The 17,618-nt window shown below is 37.3% G+C and overlaps 1 protein-coding gene across 5 annotated transcripts in view; it reads right to left on the bottom strand.

Annotated features, from left to right (window-relative positions):
• The window catches only part of HMGCLL1 (3-hydroxy-3-methylglutaryl-CoA lyase like 1), a 167,753-nt gene that overhangs the window by 74,015 nt on the left and 76,120 nt on the right, over nt 1–17,618 (bottom strand). For 3 of the 5 annotated variants that reach the window (XM_081517468.1, XM_081517465.1, XM_081517466.1), the window contains 2 exons: nt 14,145–14,240; nt 11,461–11,609 (listed from right to left, as the gene is read on the bottom strand). The exons of 1 other annotated variant lie outside the window; for it this stretch is intronic. In XM_081517468.1, the coding sequence (XP_081373594.1) occupies nt 11,461–11,609; nt 14,145–14,240 (245 nt within the window). The remainder of the gene's footprint in view (nt 1–11,460; nt 11,610–14,144; nt 14,241–17,618) is intronic. One more of the 5 variants, XM_081517467.1, reaches the window with a different exon arrangement.

Raw genomic sequence — 17,618 nt, 5'->3', positions numbered from 1 at the left:
GAATGAAAAATTAAGGAAACAATCCCATTCACCACTGCAACAAAAAGAATAAAATACTCAGGAGAAAATTTACCTAAAAACACAAAAGACCTGTGTGCAGAAAACTATATGAAAGAAAACTGATGAAAGAAATTAAAGATGACACAAATGGAGAGATATACCATGATCTTGAATTGGAAGAATCAATATTGTGAAAATGACTATACTATCCAAAGCAATCTACAGATTCAATTGCAACCTCTATCAAACTACCAACGGTATTTTTCACAGAACTAGAACAAAAAATTTCATGATTTGTATGGAAACACAAAAGATCCTGAATATTCAGAGCAATCTTGAGAAATAACAGAGCTTGAAGAATCAACCTTCCTGACTTCAGACTATACTACAAAGCTACAATTGTCTAGACAGTATGGTACTGACACAAAGACAGAAATATAGATCAATGGAACAAGATAGAAAGCCTGGAGATAAGTCCACACACCTATCTTTGACAAAGGAGGCAAAATATACGATGAAGAAAAGACAGTCTCTTCAATAAGTGGTGCTGGGAAAACTAGACAGCTACATGTAAAAGAATGAATTAGAACACTTCCTAACACTATACACAAAAATAAACTCAAAATGAATTAAAATCTAAATGTAAGACAAGAATCTATGAAACTCTTAGAGGAAAACAGGCAGAACACCCTTTGACATAAATCATTAAAAGATCCTTTATGACTCCCCCTCCTAGAGTAATGGAAATAAACACAAAATAAACAAATAATACCTAATTAAACTCAAAAGTTTTTGCACAATGAAGGAAACTATAGCAAGGAGAAAAGATAGCCCTCAGAATGGGAGAAAATAATAGCAAATGAAACAACTGGCAAAGGATTAATCTCCAAAATATACAAGTAGTTCATGCAGCTCAATACCAGCAAAACAAACAACCCAGTCAAAAAGTGAGCAGTACATAAACAGACATGTCTCCAGAGAAGACATACAGATGGTTAGTAAACACCTGAAATGATGTTCAACATCGCTCATTGTTAGAGAAATGCAAATGAAAACTACAATGAGATATTTCACACTGGTAGAAATGGGCATCATCAAAATGTCTACAAACAATAAATGCTGGAGACGGTGTGGAGAAAAGGGAATCCTTGTGCACTGATAATGGGAATGCAAACTAATGCAGCCACTATAGAGAACAGTGTGGAGATTCCTTAAAATACTAGAAATAAAATTATCATGAAAGTGAAAGTTGCTCAGTCATGTCCCACTCTTTGCGACCCCATTGAGTATACAGTCCATGGAATTCTCCAGGCCAGAATACTGGAGTGGGTAGCCATTCCTTTCTCCAGGGGATCTTCCTAACCCAGGGACTGAACCCATATCTCCCGCATTGCAGGTGGATTCTTTACCAGCTGAGCCACCAAGGAAGCCCATATGACCCAGCAATCCCACTACTAGGCATACACCGTCAAGAAATCATAACTGAAAAAGACACATGTACCCCAATGTTCATTGCAGCACTATTTACAACAGCTAGATAATTTCTTGATGAAAGTGAAAGAGAAGAGTGGAAAAGCTGTCTTAAAACTCAACATTCAAAAAACTAAGATCATGGCATCCGGTCCCATGATTTAATGGCAAATAAATGGGGAAACAGTGGAAACAGTGACAGACTTTATTTTCTTGGGCTCCAAAATCACTGCAAATGGTAACTGCAGCCATGAAGTTAAAAGATACTTGCTCCTTGGTAGAAAAGCTATGACCAACCTAGACAGCATTATTAAAAAGCAGAGACATTACTTTGCTGATAAAGGTCCATCTAGTCAAAAGTATGGTTTTTCCAGTAGTCATGTATGGATGTGAGACTTGAACCATAAAGAAATCTGAGCACTGAATAATTGATGCTTTTGAACTGTGGTGTTGGAGAAGATTCTTGAGGGTTCCTTGGACTGCAAGGGACAAAGCAGTCAATCTTAAAGGAAATCAGGCCTGAATATTCATTGGAAGGATTAATGCTGAAGCTGAAGCTCCAATACTTTGGCCACCTGATGCAAAGAATTGACTCATTAGAAAAGCCCCTGATGCTGGGAAAGATTGAAGGCAGGAGCAGAAGGGGATGACAGAGGATGACATGGTTGGATGGCATCACCAACTCGATGGACATGAATTTGAGCAAGCCCCAGGACTTGGTGATGGACAGGAAAGCCTGGCGTGCTGTAGTCCATGGAGTCACAAAGAGTTGGACATGACAGAGCAACTGAACTGAACTGAACTGAGGACATGAAAGCAACCTAGATGTCCATTGATAGATGAATGCATGAAGAAATAATGGCATTTATACACACAATGGAATATTACTGTTATAAAAAGGAACACATTTAATTCTAGTTAGGTCATGAACCAAGAGCCTATTATACAGTGTGAAGTAAGTCAGAAAGAGAGTGACAAATATTATATATTAACACATATATATGGAATCTAGAAATATGGTACTGATGATCCTACTTGCAGGGTAACAGAGGAGACTCAGACCTGAAGGACAGACTTTTGGTCACAGTGGGGGAGGGAGAGGGAGGGATGCCTTGAGAAAGTAGTATTGAAACATACACACTGCCATATACAAAATAGATGACCATTGGCAATTTACTGTATGATGCAGAGAACCCAAAGCCAGTGCTCTGTGACAATCTATTGGGGTGGAATAAGGAGGGAGGTGGGAGAAGGCAATGGCACCCCACTCCAGTACTCTTGCCTGGAAAATCCCATGGATGGAGGATTTTCCGCCCATGGGGTCGCTAAGAGTAGGACACGACGGAGCAACTTCACTTTCCCTTTTCACTTTCATGCACTGGAGAAGGAAATGGCAACCCACTCCAGTGTTCTTGCCTGGAGAATCCCAGGGATGGGGGAGCCTGGTGGGCTTCCGTCTATGGGGTCGCACGAGTCAGACACGACCGAAGCGACTTAGCAGCAGCAGCAGCAGCAGAGAGGGAGGTGGGAAGGAGATTTAATAGGGAGGAGACATGCTTAGTATGTCTGTGGCTAACTCATCTTGATGTATGGCAAAAACCATCACAATATTGTAAAGTAGTTATCCTCAGATTAAAAATAAAATCTAAATTAATCAAAACAAAGCAAAAAGAAAACCACCCAACTTCTGGTGGTATTTCCTTATCTGGATTGTTCAATTGATGCCTTTATGTAAAAGTGATGCAAGTTACACAGACATATAATGTCTAATCTCACTGCTACCCTACAGCATCTATCTCTGATTAAGTCCATGGCACTCATTACATTTACCCACTTTACATAGCTGGTATAAGTTTTTACAGACCTACTGCAAATGGTTTCTGCTCTGCTGAAGCCTCAGCCTGCTACCTCTCTGTTGTTTTTTTTTTTTTTCATTCCTCCCTTCTGACTCAATTTCTTTTTTTTTTTTTTCAGCAAGGGCAGAATTTTTCAGACTGTTTTGTCAACAAATGGTTTTGTTAATTTTCAGTCCAATAGTATGGAATTCTAAGCTGACAGTTTTTGTGGGTTTTTTTCTTTTTTTTGCCATTTTGAATATATTATTTCATTATCTCTGACCTCAGTTTTTGCTGATGAGAATATTTCCCTCTAAAGATAACTGCTTTGTAGTAAATCATGGCAACCCGCTTCAGTATTCTTCCTTGGAGAATCCCATGGACAGAGGAGCCCGGCAGGCTACAATCCATAGTGTTGCACAGAGTTGGACATGACTGAAATGACTGAGCACAATTCTTCTCTACTGCTATAGGATTATCTACTTATAGTTAATATCCTGCATTTGACTATGAGTCCTTCAGGACTTGCTACACTTCTTCATTATTAACATTAATGCTTTTTACTCTTCTAGAAAATCCTCAAGGTACTATAATACTTCATCAAACATATCTCTCATATTTAGTTTCCTTGTTTTCTCCTTTTGAGAATTCTATTGCTGTTGCTAAGTCGCTTTAGTCGTGTCCGACTCTGTGTGACCCCATAGATGGCAGCCCACCAGGCTCCCCCGTCCCTGGGATTCTCCAGGCAAGAACACTGGAGTGGGTTGCCACTTCCTTCTCCAATGCGTGAAAGTGAAGTTGCTCAGTCATGTCCGACTCTTCGCAACCCCATGGACTGCAGCCTAGCAGGCTCTTCTGTCCATGGGATTTTCCAGGCAAGAGTACTGGAGTAGGGTGCCATTGCCTTCTCCAGAGAATTCTATTAGGCATCCTCTTTTCACTTTCAAAACTTCTATTATTTTTCTATTCATTATTGCAATTTCCTCAAATCCTAGTTCTAGGCCACTTCTAAACCATTAACTCCCACTTCAACTATACCTAGTCTGCTGTTCTGCAATTACTGTTTTTATTTAACACATATATTTTTCATTTCCATTTCTTTTCTTCAAATCTTCATTCTTTTTTTCATAAAGACTTGTTCTTTTATTATATTCTTCCTTTGCCTCTATAAATATAGTAAGGGTTAATTTACCATCTCCTTTTTGGGTTATTCTATGTCCTTCTTTTCTGCCAAAGTTCTCCTCCTTCTTCTTTTTCTTCTGCTTATTTTTCTCAGGGTAATTTGTTCCCTCATGTGGTCTGTAATTTTTACTGTGAATGCCTTTTCATAGCGCTCTAGTTTCTGTGGAAGTTCTATGAAAGTCCTGAGTTATTTAAATGTTCCTATAAAGGAGATCTAATTTCCTTTTTCCCTTGCCTTGCAGACTTTACCAGTTCCCAAGCAAATGTCTACCTTTATTTCTCAATTTGGGTTTCCACAATACTCCTATGTCATAAATCCACAACCTATAACACTGGCACAGATTTAAGTGACTCTGCATTGGCAAGGAAGTGATTCCAGAATCCAAAAATACTGTTTCAAATCCCAGTGTTAGCAGAACATCTATCTTTCCCATATAGATTCTAAAATACCATTTCTAAGTCACTAGGGCTTATATCTGGAATAGACATCCCCAAGTGCTAGTGACATCAAATGCATCCGTACCACGCTTTCTCTGATGAAATCTGAGGACTTCCTCTTCTTTTCTGAACTTCACCTTATGCTTTACAAGCTATTACATTTATGTGTTTGTAATGGGAACAGAAAAGGGAGTCTCCGTATCAGCTCAGTCCCTCATAATCTCTCTCTTTCTCACTATTACACAGGAACAATCTTCCAGTCTTCTTATGAATATTATAAGTTGATTGCTTGACACATTCACATGGCATATGAAGCTCAACACATTCAAAATAATGGTCATTCCTGTTTTCCCCCCATTTGCCATTAAAAAGAAGAAGATATAGTCATTTTTAGCCACTACATCTCCTGAAGGTCACCTTTAAGAACACGCTCATTAACCAGCGTTGGTTAACGAATACGCTCGTTAACCAGCATTGGCAGTTTCTTCCCTAGAGCGTGTAAACTGCCGGCAGCTGCTCACGTGGACGGAGCAGGGCCCACGGGCCCTTTTCGGGATGGCCACAGATGTCTCCTGAGTGCCCTCCTTGCTTCTGGTCTCCCGGCACGTCCTCATGTGTACTTCAGTATCGACTGCTGAAATGATATTCCTCGAGCATAAATCTGATTGGATATTTTTCTACTCTGAAAGTCTTTAATGGCCCCTTGTTGTCTACCAAATAAACTTGGTATTCAAGCTCAGCAATCTGTGAAACCTCACCTAACTTTCTAATTCTCTTCCATTTCACGCCTTAAAAGCTCCTGTTCCAGGAAATATAAACTTCTCCCTGTTACCCAAACATTTCTGGAGGTTTCTCTTCACTGTGGCTTTGCTCTTTGTAAATTTCCTGCTTTCACTGAAAAGGCCACTATTTCTGATTATGTTTCCATATTTTTACTCATTTTTATGACTCCATTTTATTGACACCTCCATGAGGGTTTTACAAATAACTCCAGAGAAATTTAAGACAGTCTACTTTAAAAATTAATGGGATTTATCTGTATTTCTCCTAAACACTTGGCATTTTTGACCACATAGTCATTACTTCTACACAAATTACTTCCCCAGTCTGCTGGAAACTCTTCAGGCTACTTTTTCATTTTTATATTCCACACAGCATCAGAAGACATGATATAAAACAATCAATATTTCTTAAATGAATTCATGCAAAATATGTTAGTAAAGATGTTGTTTTAACTTTCAGAGTGATTTTCTATAAAATTCCCAATCTTTATAACCAACATATAGCCAGATCCTGGTTCTTAACGGTTCAAGTTCTGTATCCAGAAATGATAGCACATATTTGAGAGTTCGGACTTGGAATCACGTTTTAAACATTATTTAGGATGACAGAGTAATAAAAAAAATCACCAACGGTATTGAAACTGATGGTACTAAAAGTACAATAAACCCTGGATAGAAATATGAGTTGTTTTATTTTTACTTGTGCTTACTGAGGCTGTTTATCAGTATTGTGCAAAATCATGATAAAAGATAAAACAGCATTCAAGTCTTTAACAACTTTACCTAGAAGAACTGAATCAAGAAAAAAATCACCTAGTTAGGCCTTGCCTAGGCCTACTTTCCCATGTTCCTCAAGTCATCCTGGCAAAAAGAAACCAAAAGAAGCCTTTAATAAATGTCACAAATACTTGGAGCATAAAGAATCAACCACTGCTACACTCAGAAGAGAAAAACAATGTCAGTGTCAGGAATGATGAGGTGACATTTGATGTCAATGAAAGGTAATTAAGACATTTTAAAAGAGTAGCGAATTTGATGCAGCCATGCAGATTTATTAGCCTATAAGCAGTACAAAACAGCATCCGATTATTTACAAGCCAATTAAGAATAAATTTTGAGAGCGTATCATGCCCTTATCACTGTGGGTGATAGAAGAAATAATGATGGTCCCTTAGTCTCGAGAAGCCATTCTGCTAAAATTCTCCTTTAGTTCTAAAAGGTGAATTTCACGAGAAATGACAAAACACATTCTTTCCTCAAAAGCTCTGCGTGAAGGCTATTTAGATGTGACTTCACACACACACAACTTAAACATATTAACTGTAGCTGGGGATGTGTTATCTGGCACACTGCAGTGAGAGTAATATGTAAGGCTGAAAAAAGTAGAACTCAAACCACCGTATGTTCTAAAGAAAATCATTTTAACAGATGTCTCAATTTTCAAGTTTCATGTGCCATATTTTGGTAGATGATGATTTGAATTCCTCTTCCAGGCACCAGTGGAAAGGCCTCAGTTTAACAATAGAAATTGGAAAGAAACTTTGACCAATGAGCCTCTACTTATAAGACAATGGTGCCACCTATGCAAGTGAATTTCACTAGGATTAATTAGCTTATGGGAGGCATTGGCATCATCAGTCATGAGAAACACTGCCTGCCACTCACTGTGTATTTAAAACTCTGAGCCCTCAACAAGGAGGTTCATTATCCTACTCAAAAAGGCTGCTATTTCAAGATCAGGGTCTGTAATGACATTTTGCATTAGCCAAGGGAAGGATAGGAGATATAACATGTTCACATGACCTAGAAGGTTTGGTGAACAAACAAGTAGGTTGCAAGTTCCTGAAGAAATGTGTTAAGTTATCAGTCCTTTCTCCAGGGGAAATCCAGGGAAATCTGACCATTTTGAGAGAGAATACTGTGCCCTGACTTCACAGCCATAAGAAACAGTTACCATTTTAAAGGCTAGAAATTATCCAGAGCTAGGCAACCAGTTAAAATTAACTAAGCACAGGATGAATTTCCAAACATTGAGGGTCTTTTATCAAAATAATTGGTTGTTCATATAAATGATACAATTTTATTCAGAAGCATTTAAAAACAGATCGGGTTTTCATTGGTTTTGATTTAGATAGGAAGAAAGTAAGTGATGTGGGTGACAGATGAAAAGGTATGTAAGATATGCACCCTAGACTCATCAGAGTTTTATGAAAAATCTGATTCCTCATCTCCTCCAAAATATGAACAAATAGTAATCACGCCTTTAAAGAGTTTAAGATGAAAGCAAAATGTTATTACATCCTAAAACCGCCTTTGTTTTTCCATACTTAAAAGTTATCTATGGTTGTCTGCGTGCCAAGTTCCTTCAGTTGTGTCCAACTCTTTGCAACCCCATGGACTATAGCCCGCCAGGCTCCTCTGTCCATGGGATTCTCCAGGAAAGAATAATGGAGTGGGTTGCATACCCTCCTGCAGGGATCTATGGTTGTCTTTTTTACTTTAATTACTAATTTGCTTTTTATTCATTGTTCTCATTATTTTGTACCTCAGGGTTTTTTTTTTTTTTTTCTAGGAATTTGAGAATAAATTCAGCAGTGACAGTTCACAGTGAAATATTTTTTTGCATTTTGTAAGTTTTTTTTAACAATGGATGAATAATTTTGTTTGGCTCCTAGAAAAAAAATGTTACCAATATACTTTTTTCAACTTTCAGTATTCTTGCCTGGAAAATCCCAGGGACGGGGGAGCCTGGTGGGCTGCCGTCTATGGGGTCGCACAGAGTCGGACACGACTGACGCAATGCAGCTGATATGCCCAACTGCTGACTTTGTGAATTTATAACCTATTTATAAGTATCTTAACAATAAAATGAATAAGTCACCTTAGCGACAGTTTCCTTTTAAAATTAAATTTCCACAAGAAGAGGGAGCATGTGATTCTTGTGACTTGTGATTTCATTAAAGAGAAGCTGATACTCATTTCAAACAAAAGGGAATAAAAGCTGAAAGTCTTATGTGATAGATGAGAAAACTACTTCATATCTGAGGGATTTCAATTTTAAACATACATCAAGAGATAATTCATTCAGTAAATCCACTGATAAAAAAGAGAATGACTAAATTTATAACAGGCTTCTATTTTTCTCTTTTTAACATTTTAAAGATTTAGACAGATAAGAGAAAAACAACCTAGATGTTTTAAACATATGTGAAATACACACTAAAAACTGAAGTCCAAAATTTAGACATTTCATTGCTCACTCACATACAATGGATGAGCAGCAGTAGTTAGCTGACTCTGCATTTTATGTCGGCGATCTGGCGTGGTGTCTTTCCCAATGTGTCCCAGATGCTACATAAAGTTCCAAGCATCTATAAAAAACCTGTACATGGGCATGTGTATGTGTGTTTCCAGGAGGGGAGGAAACAAACAATAGACTTCATAACTTTAATAGAAGCTGCTATTTAGACCATATGAAAGTTTACTGTTTTATAGAAGCCCAGATGGCTTTAGGGAACATTTATAAAATGTGTCCTGCTGTATGGTCTTTAAATCTGACACCAGCTGGCACCATACATTTCCTGAATGATGGCCCATATTGGTGCAGCTGTTACCATCCATAGTAACACTGGCTGGAGCATCTACTTCAGGTTTGACTAGCTGAGAATGGCTTTTTCCCTCAAATGAGCACCAGTAGCCTATGCCTTTTAATAATGAGTACCTACCTTCTATACTGCCAGTGAAAATAAGACCTAATTTAAAGTCTGTAAAAGTTTGGAGAAGAAGATAATTTTCAACTGCACAAGCAGTGAACTCACATCCATCGGTCGAAAGGCATTATTTCTAAAAGTGACTAGTGTTTCAGAAAATCAAGGACTTGGGCTCCAAAGGAAGAAAGTCTACACTGAAAAACATGCATTTGTCTACAGTATAACTACAATCTATGATGTACTTTTGCTGATTTCATTTGGCTGTAGGTTACTTCTCGTTCATCTGTACTTCTGTAGCCATCTTACCAAATCCTGAAAAATTTCTTAGGTTGTAGCATGGTTAAAAGTTTCTTTACTGATAGAACAATACTAAATGTTTAGTATTTAGTACTAAACTTTTTATTAAATTTTATTTTATTTTATTTTTTATATTAAATGTTATAAACATTTTAATACAATCAGTATTAAAGGAGATTTAGGGTTTCTATTAGCCTTATAAAGTTTGCCGATACTATTTTATAAAAACTAAAGTGATAAAATCAGTTGTCATAAAATTTGTGAACATCCATCTTTCCACATTAAAAAACCATCTTCCCAATTGAAATATGTACCTTATTCCTTAAGGTTTTGTGTTCTTTCAACTTTTCAACGAGAATTACTTTACTCAATAGCCTATATTCCAAATATAAATGTACACTGAAATGGAAGAATAGCTTCTTCATTTTTCCCTTTTTTTTAAAGGGAAGAAAATAAAACAACTTATGAATGCTTGAATTCAAAAACTTGCAGAGTGCTCCTTTTTGATGGTGGTTATGTAACTTTCATATTTTTGATTGTTATGTAACTTTTGCCTTAAAAACAAACATCCTTTATTTTCTGTCTATGGAAATAGATTATCTTGGTTTTTTAATTTTCTTGCATGCACTCTGCATGTTATGTATACATGTTAGTTAGAGAATAACTGTATATCTTTAAAAAGTCATGTTGGAAATTTACTAAGGAGAAATGAAAAGAAATTTAAAAGAGGAAGCAAACCAAAAAAATACCTAACTACAGTATAATCTAATTCTACTTGCTCTCCAAATGACCTTCATTGAATTCCAACCCTTTTCTAATCTCCTCACGCTAAATTGGGTCCACTTGTTTTCTCATTGATGACTGATCTTTCTTGCCACTCTGAACTTTGCTCACCTCAATCAAGGGAAGGACAACCTGCACCGAAGCTCAGGGACAGCATTCAGCCTTCTCTTACAAACATTATGCATTTTAAATTATGAAGATGATATGGCATGTTTATCATACCTCCATAATTATAAAAATAGAAAATTAGCTAATGTGTTAGAAAAAACTTCTTTCTTAAGTAACAATGAATTTATTATACATTTCACAGACACGGATCTGGGTGTAGAGCCTGTCTGCGTGAGATGCTCTCCTGCTTGCTTGAAAGAAGGCAAAAACAAAAGCAGGTTTTCTTTCTCTTCTCCTTCACCAAACATAGTTGCTTTGGAGTCACACAGAGAAGGCCCAGAAGTCAGCTGAATGGGCGGTATGATGAACCAGTGCAGGTCTCAGTTTTACATTTTGCATATGCTATTGAATTTCTATACAATATATTCTTTGAAGAAAAAGCATGGTTCTTAAGAAAGTTAAAATTTTGGAAACCACATTAAATGATTACTTTCCAAACGCTACTATGAGTTTATACCAATCTACCCACTTACAGTAGGCTGAGATCCAAACAACACGGCTGCATTTGGGTAATTTGGAAATAATGAAATGAGTAACAATGTCAGCTGTGATGCTGGTCCCCATGACCTCAAATGCATCATGCCCCACAGGCTAGATACACTCTCAGGATTCAGGTGATATTATCGAGGTAGTTATGGCAGTAACTATAAAATGATGGCCCCGATCACATAAGATGCAAATAAGATACTCTATGCATATTATTACATGTGGTAAAACAATATCAAAATAGTTCTTAAAGAGCTCTAACAACAGGCGTTAATGAATTAAATAGAATTTGTGGGATTTCATAATTACCCTCGTGCTGGAATATTCATGTGTCTTGCAGACTTAACGACCTCCTCAAACTTCTTCATACTTTCTTCAATAGAACAGTTAATATTCTTCTTGCTAAAGGATTCAGAGGCAGCACCAAAAACAGATACCTCGGTTGCTCCTGCAGCAACCTGAAAAATATAATTTAAAGGCAAAAGCTAATTAGTTTCAAAAACATAAGTGAGAGCAGTAGAAGCAATATTAGTTACTCTATAAAGAAATACTGTATTCTTTAGCATTCTGCTTAGAATTTAAAATTAGATTTCTCTCTCCTTGCTATATACTCTCTTTTGAAACGTAAAAATATTTTATAACAGGATAATTCCACAAACTACAACACTCATAAATCGCAGAATATACAATGGTGGTATTCCAATTTAATTTTGCCTTTCCTAAAAGTTATCCTCAGAAGAATTTTAACCCAAATTGTGGAAAATACTAGCATCCCAATAAAACCTCTTAATAGCTATGGAAAACATTACTTTCAGACTATATATTTTTAAATAGAGGATAGGAAATGCTTTCTGGTTTTCTTCTTTCCTTCTAATCCAACAGAAAAACATTTTTCCAAATTATCACTTGGATGTTGCCCCCAATTTTCTCCCTATCTCTCAACCTCCCTTCGATTGTTTCATACTTTGACTATGACAACTAAACCCTTGTGTGTCTAATTCCTTAACCTACTTGCCAGTTTTTTGGGGTTTTTTTAGTAAATGTAGGTGTCTTTTTAACTTTTTATTCTTATTTATTTATTTAGGCTGTGCTGCATAGCATGAGGGATCCTAGTTCCTCTTCCAGGGATCAAACCCATGCCCCCTGCAATGGAAGCAGGGAGTCCTAAGCACTGGACTGCCAAGAAAGTCCCCTCCCCTCTAGCCAATCTTTAAATCCAAAACGTTGACCTAATCAGTTCTCCTTTTTGCCCACTTTGCCATCTTCCTTCCTTCCTCTAGTCTTCCCAGAGACTTGTCAAATGTCAAGGCTTCTACTTTTCCAGATGGATTTTTAAGTCTTTCTATCAATATATCTCTAGCACCATGCCTAGATCCCCCTTCTTCACCGATACCCTAATACCTTAAGAAAATAAAAATTCTGTCATCTTTCTTCCAACACTGAGAAAACACTGGCTTCCACTCCTCCATCCACAATAACTTTTTAACCTTTAAAATTAGAAGTCTATGGATTAACAGCAATGTCCTACTCTATAACACAGAGAACTATATTCAATATCCAATCATAAACCATATAGAAAAGAGTATTTTAAAAGAATGTGTATATATATATATATATATATATATAATGGAATCACTTTGCTGTACATCAGAAATGAATACAGCATCATAAATCAACTATATTTAATTAAAATTTTTGATATAAATTAAAATAAAATTCTATTTATTGAACACCTACTCTGAGCCCATGTTGCTGTTTGTGCTTTGCACACCCTATTTCTAACCTACAAACAATCTTCTAAACTAAGCATGTACTACACCAATTTACAGATGCAAAAACTGTGGTTCAAAGAGGATGAATCTCTAGTAGGAGATCCCAAGGTCAGTAGAAGTTCTGGGGCCATGTTTTGGACCTGAGTTTGCACAACTCCCAGGCCAAGATTGCTTCTATTACTTTCTAAGCTATCCTGAGGGTGTCCTTTCATATATTTCTCAGGGTAGGTACATTTCCTGCTCTCTTAGGACCAGATGACAGAATATTTACAATTTCTTAACATATCTCTGTCATTATTTACAATGTGATCAAAAATTGTATTAATTTTTTAATAGAAAAATGGTTTCACAAGGTACACTAACAGGTCATATCCCAACTAGGACCCAGAACTTCAACTTCATGCAACACAGTCACAAATACAAAAGGGAAAAATATCCATTAAAATCAGAAATAGCTGCTGCTTAGCTTTTACAATAAAGCCATGTAAGCATAACACCTCAAGCCTTTACTTAAAGCTGCACTGATTCTTCTAGTATGAAAGTGAAAGGGAAAGTCACTCAGTCGAGTCTGACTCTTTGTGACCCCATGGTCTATACAGTCCAAGGAATCCTCCAGGCCAGAATACTGGAGTGGGTAGCCTTTCCCTTCTCCAGGGGATCTTCCTGACCCAGGAATCGAACCGGGGTCTCCCGCATTGCAGGTGGATATGTATATTCACAAAAGTTTTTTGGCATATAAATTCCCAAGTCACCTCGGATTGGGAGAAACAAGTGAGAAGACAATAAGGAAAGCTGTTAGTTCCAATGACAGTGCTTAGCTTCGTGAAGAGGATGGGAAGAACAAGGCCAAAAGAGGTGGCAAATACAATTATCTGCAACAGTTACATTAATAATTATAACATTGTGTTGAGAAATGTTTATTTTGTACTCCTTGTCTAAGAGGGAAGTACAAAATATACTTTTAAAAGAATCTCATTGAAATGGACAATTGTATTTCTGTGTTTTAATTCTTGGATGGTTAAACTGAAAGAGCCATTTGTGAGGAGCATCTGAGTCCCAACAATGCCCCAAAGTCATTGATCACCAAGTACCCACGTGAGTATAACAGCAATAGTGTTTATGCAGGATGGCAAGGGAGTCACGTATCATACTACTTAACTTTGTAAAAATCTTTACAATAAAAAGCATATCAATTTTAGGGAAAATTAGTAGCACACTTACAGCACGGTGAAAACCCTGAAGATTAGGAGTAAGGACAGGATATCGAATTCCTGGATATTGATGAATGCCCTTCATCACTTCAGTGTGATCTGCCATCTTGAATACATAATAAGTTATATGGAGACATGAGACTTGGAATATTCTATTGAGCATGTTCTTAGTTTTCAGGAAGGTTATAAATATATAGGAAATTATATTCTATCAATTCATGTTTGAAATAGCAAAACTATGTCAATATAGCTAACAATAAGTAGTTCTCAATGTCATAAATACATAACTAGATCCGGGTTTTACATATTATATAACAGGATCTGGTGAAGTGACTGATTACAGGTACTCAGGAATTCTGAACACTCATGTTTTCACTTGACCAATCTTTATTCTCTTCCTTTCATTGTAAAGCCAAGCCTCCAATACCCCTGAGAGCAGGGAGGGTTTGAATGGCAAAGACTGTGCATTTATCTTCCACATGGAAATTTTATGTCCAGATAATTTTCAACATGTGAAATTTTATGAAGTTTAGTAAAGTGCAAATTACACATGTCCCTTAGAAGAATTTAACAAGACTGAGATCCTAGTATATTATTGGTTTTAGTGAGTAACAGTCACAATGCTTTACAGAGTTCTATCCTTGAGTTATCATTTGTTCTCAAAATGTGAACAAATACTAATAAATACAATGGAGCACACAACAGGAAGCTCATCCTATTAAGACTTTATTTTCTATATTTTCCATGAGTCTATTTAAGAAAAATCAACTTTGAATTAAAATATCAAATTTGCCAGTTCACTACAAAGTCTGTAATTTAGCCTCCTAGAGCAATAACTGATGATCAAACTCCATAATCATCTTATAGAGAAATTACCATTGACATAACCACAAGTTCTCCATATTGAAGAATAATAAATTATGGCATGAACAATAAATATAAGGAATAATGTATAAATAACAAAAGTACACAAAATGAACATGGAGAAAGCTCTAAAAACATGCACTAAACCAAAAGTTGTATCTTTGGTGTGGTAATGGTTGAGGGAAGAATTGTTTTTCTCTCTCTATATCTTGGCTTATTAAAATAAGCATGTAGTGTTTTTAATTTAAAAGGAAATAAAAGAGAATTAAAGTACAAATGCTTTGATTCATGCAACTATGCATTTTTTAAGGGTGAAATATTACAATATTTACTCTTATTAGTCCATCGGTCTTATTGACTCTCAGTTAAATGCCAGCAGAATTCAAATACTTTCAATGACTATTATTTGGAATCATTAGATGAAGTTTTAAATATATTTAAATATTTAAATTCAATATTTAAGATGCAAAAAAGCATTTCTCATTGCCTGCCATAATGCCTAGTTGACATTTAAACTTTCATTTTCATTCCACCCAAACACATTTAATTCTGTGTAAAATGTGATCCTTTGTCATTTATTTCTTAGAGATCACAGCTACCATCCCCTACCCCACAGCTGCATGAGTTACAAAGACCATCCACCACAGACATTTACAATGTATTAAAACCAAGGCTTGTTTTATTTTAAGCCTATTTCACTTTAACCTAGAGGTTTACTGAACATCAACTATGTCCAAAGCCCCATGCTAGGTCATGTGGGAAATATAAATACAGGAAAGCAAAGTCCCTGCATGAGTAATTTGCAGTATAGTTGGGGAGATTAAGAAATGCACTAGGAAAAGTTCACAATTCAAAGAAATACAGTAAGTTCCCTACATATGAATCTTCAAGTTGAGAACTTACAAAGATGTGAACATGCATCTGGTTCCAAAAAGGAATCAGAACCCATGATGTCAACGTCAAGCATGAGTGAAGCTGCGGCTTGCCCCCATCTCCTGTGGCTGACATCCTCAGCTCTGCCGTCTCCCACCTCTCCAAACGTCAGCTGCCCTTGTGTGCCAGCTGTTGCACTGCATTACTCTCCTTTTCAAGGTATGATTAAAAATGCTTTATTTTTTGTGTTTGTTTTTTAGGGTATTGTCTGTGTGAAAAATATTATAAACCTATTGCAGTACAATACTATATAGGTGATGGTGTTAGGTGGGCACCTTGGCTAACTTCATTGGACTTATGAACAAATTGGGCTTAAGAACGCACTCTTGGAACATAACTCATTTGTATGTAGGGGACTTACTGTACACTGGTTGTGAACAAGAGCACAGTTTATAAGAGTTCAGAATGGGGAAAGATTGGTAGGAGTCTAAGAGTATATGGGATATGAACCACAGCCCCTGCTATGACACATTATAATTTTTCTTAAATGGCCACAGCAGTATTTCTAAACCCACATGTTCTTCTAGAACCTCACCGATCTCCATCAAGAAATGGATGCTATTACCCTCCACTGGAACCCAGGCAGGCTTGTGATTGCTTCAACCAACAGAACACAGCAGAAATAATGCCATGTGACTTCTGAGGCTAGCTTATGAACAAGGACACAGCTTCCACGTGGCTTTCTCCTTGGGGCCAGCCACCATGAGAAAGTCAGCTGATCTGCATGAGAAAAACCAGCTTCCGCAGGGCAGTCACAGGGAGAGGCCACGTGAGAGACCCATGTATAGGAAGTGAGCCCCCCACCAACATCAACATGAACCCTAAGCCCTAAGCTTGTGGTCAAAGGAGCTCCAGATGATTCAGCCTGAAGCCCCAGACATTGTCGACCAGAGACAACTTTGTTCCTGTAACCTGTTCAAATTCCAAAGTTAAGATCTGATGAGCATAGCAAATGTTTATTGACACCACTCAATTCACAGATAACTCATGACAAAGCCATGAAGGCTGAAACCCTGAAAAATCAATAGGGTGGGAAGAGGGGGAGAGATGGTTGTAGGGTGCAGCAGCAGGAATACACTATCTGGCTGGAAAAACTTATCAGTAAACAATCAGGGAACAGGTTATAAATTAAGACAGGGGCCACACATGGGGATGTATCTTGAGTTAAGCTCACGTGATTCTAAAAGGTCAGGCGTTATTGTGAAGACACTAGGAAGCCATGAAGAGTGGGTGCTGAATCCGCAGAGGAAGACTGGGAGAGATGAGCACTTTGGAACGATGAGGAGCAAAGGGCAATCGGGAGAAAAGCGGCAGCTTCCAGGTGAGGAGAATGCAGCTCGTGACAAGCTTCACGGCAGAGAAAGGGCAATGGGAACGGGACCCCAGAGACAAGTCGGTAAGCACCCAGAGGCTGGTAGCATAAGGGAGGTGATTTACTTTAAAATGTAATCGTCACTCTTTCATTGCTTCTTTCTAAAACAGTTCAGATCTGTGCCTATTTCAACACACAGCTCTTGACTATATATTCATGAATGTAGCTTTTGTGTCCGGGGCCGGAGTGTGAGCTCTGTGTCTCTCTCCCTGTCTCTTTCTCTCTGCGTGTCTCTCACACACACACACACATGCAAACATGCACTCACAAATCATCACACAAAATTTAGAGCACTGGTTCCTAACTTCAAGCACA

This window comes from Giraffa tippelskirchi, chromosome 8, assembly GCF_054371585.1.
Source record: "Giraffa tippelskirchi isolate mGirTip1 chromosome 8, T2T-mGirTip1v1.2.pri, whole genome shotgun sequence".
NCBI classification, from domain to species: Eukaryota; Metazoa; Chordata; class Mammalia; order Artiodactyla; family Giraffidae; genus Giraffa; species Giraffa tippelskirchi.
This window is presented reverse-complemented; position numbering and strand designations above follow the sequence as displayed.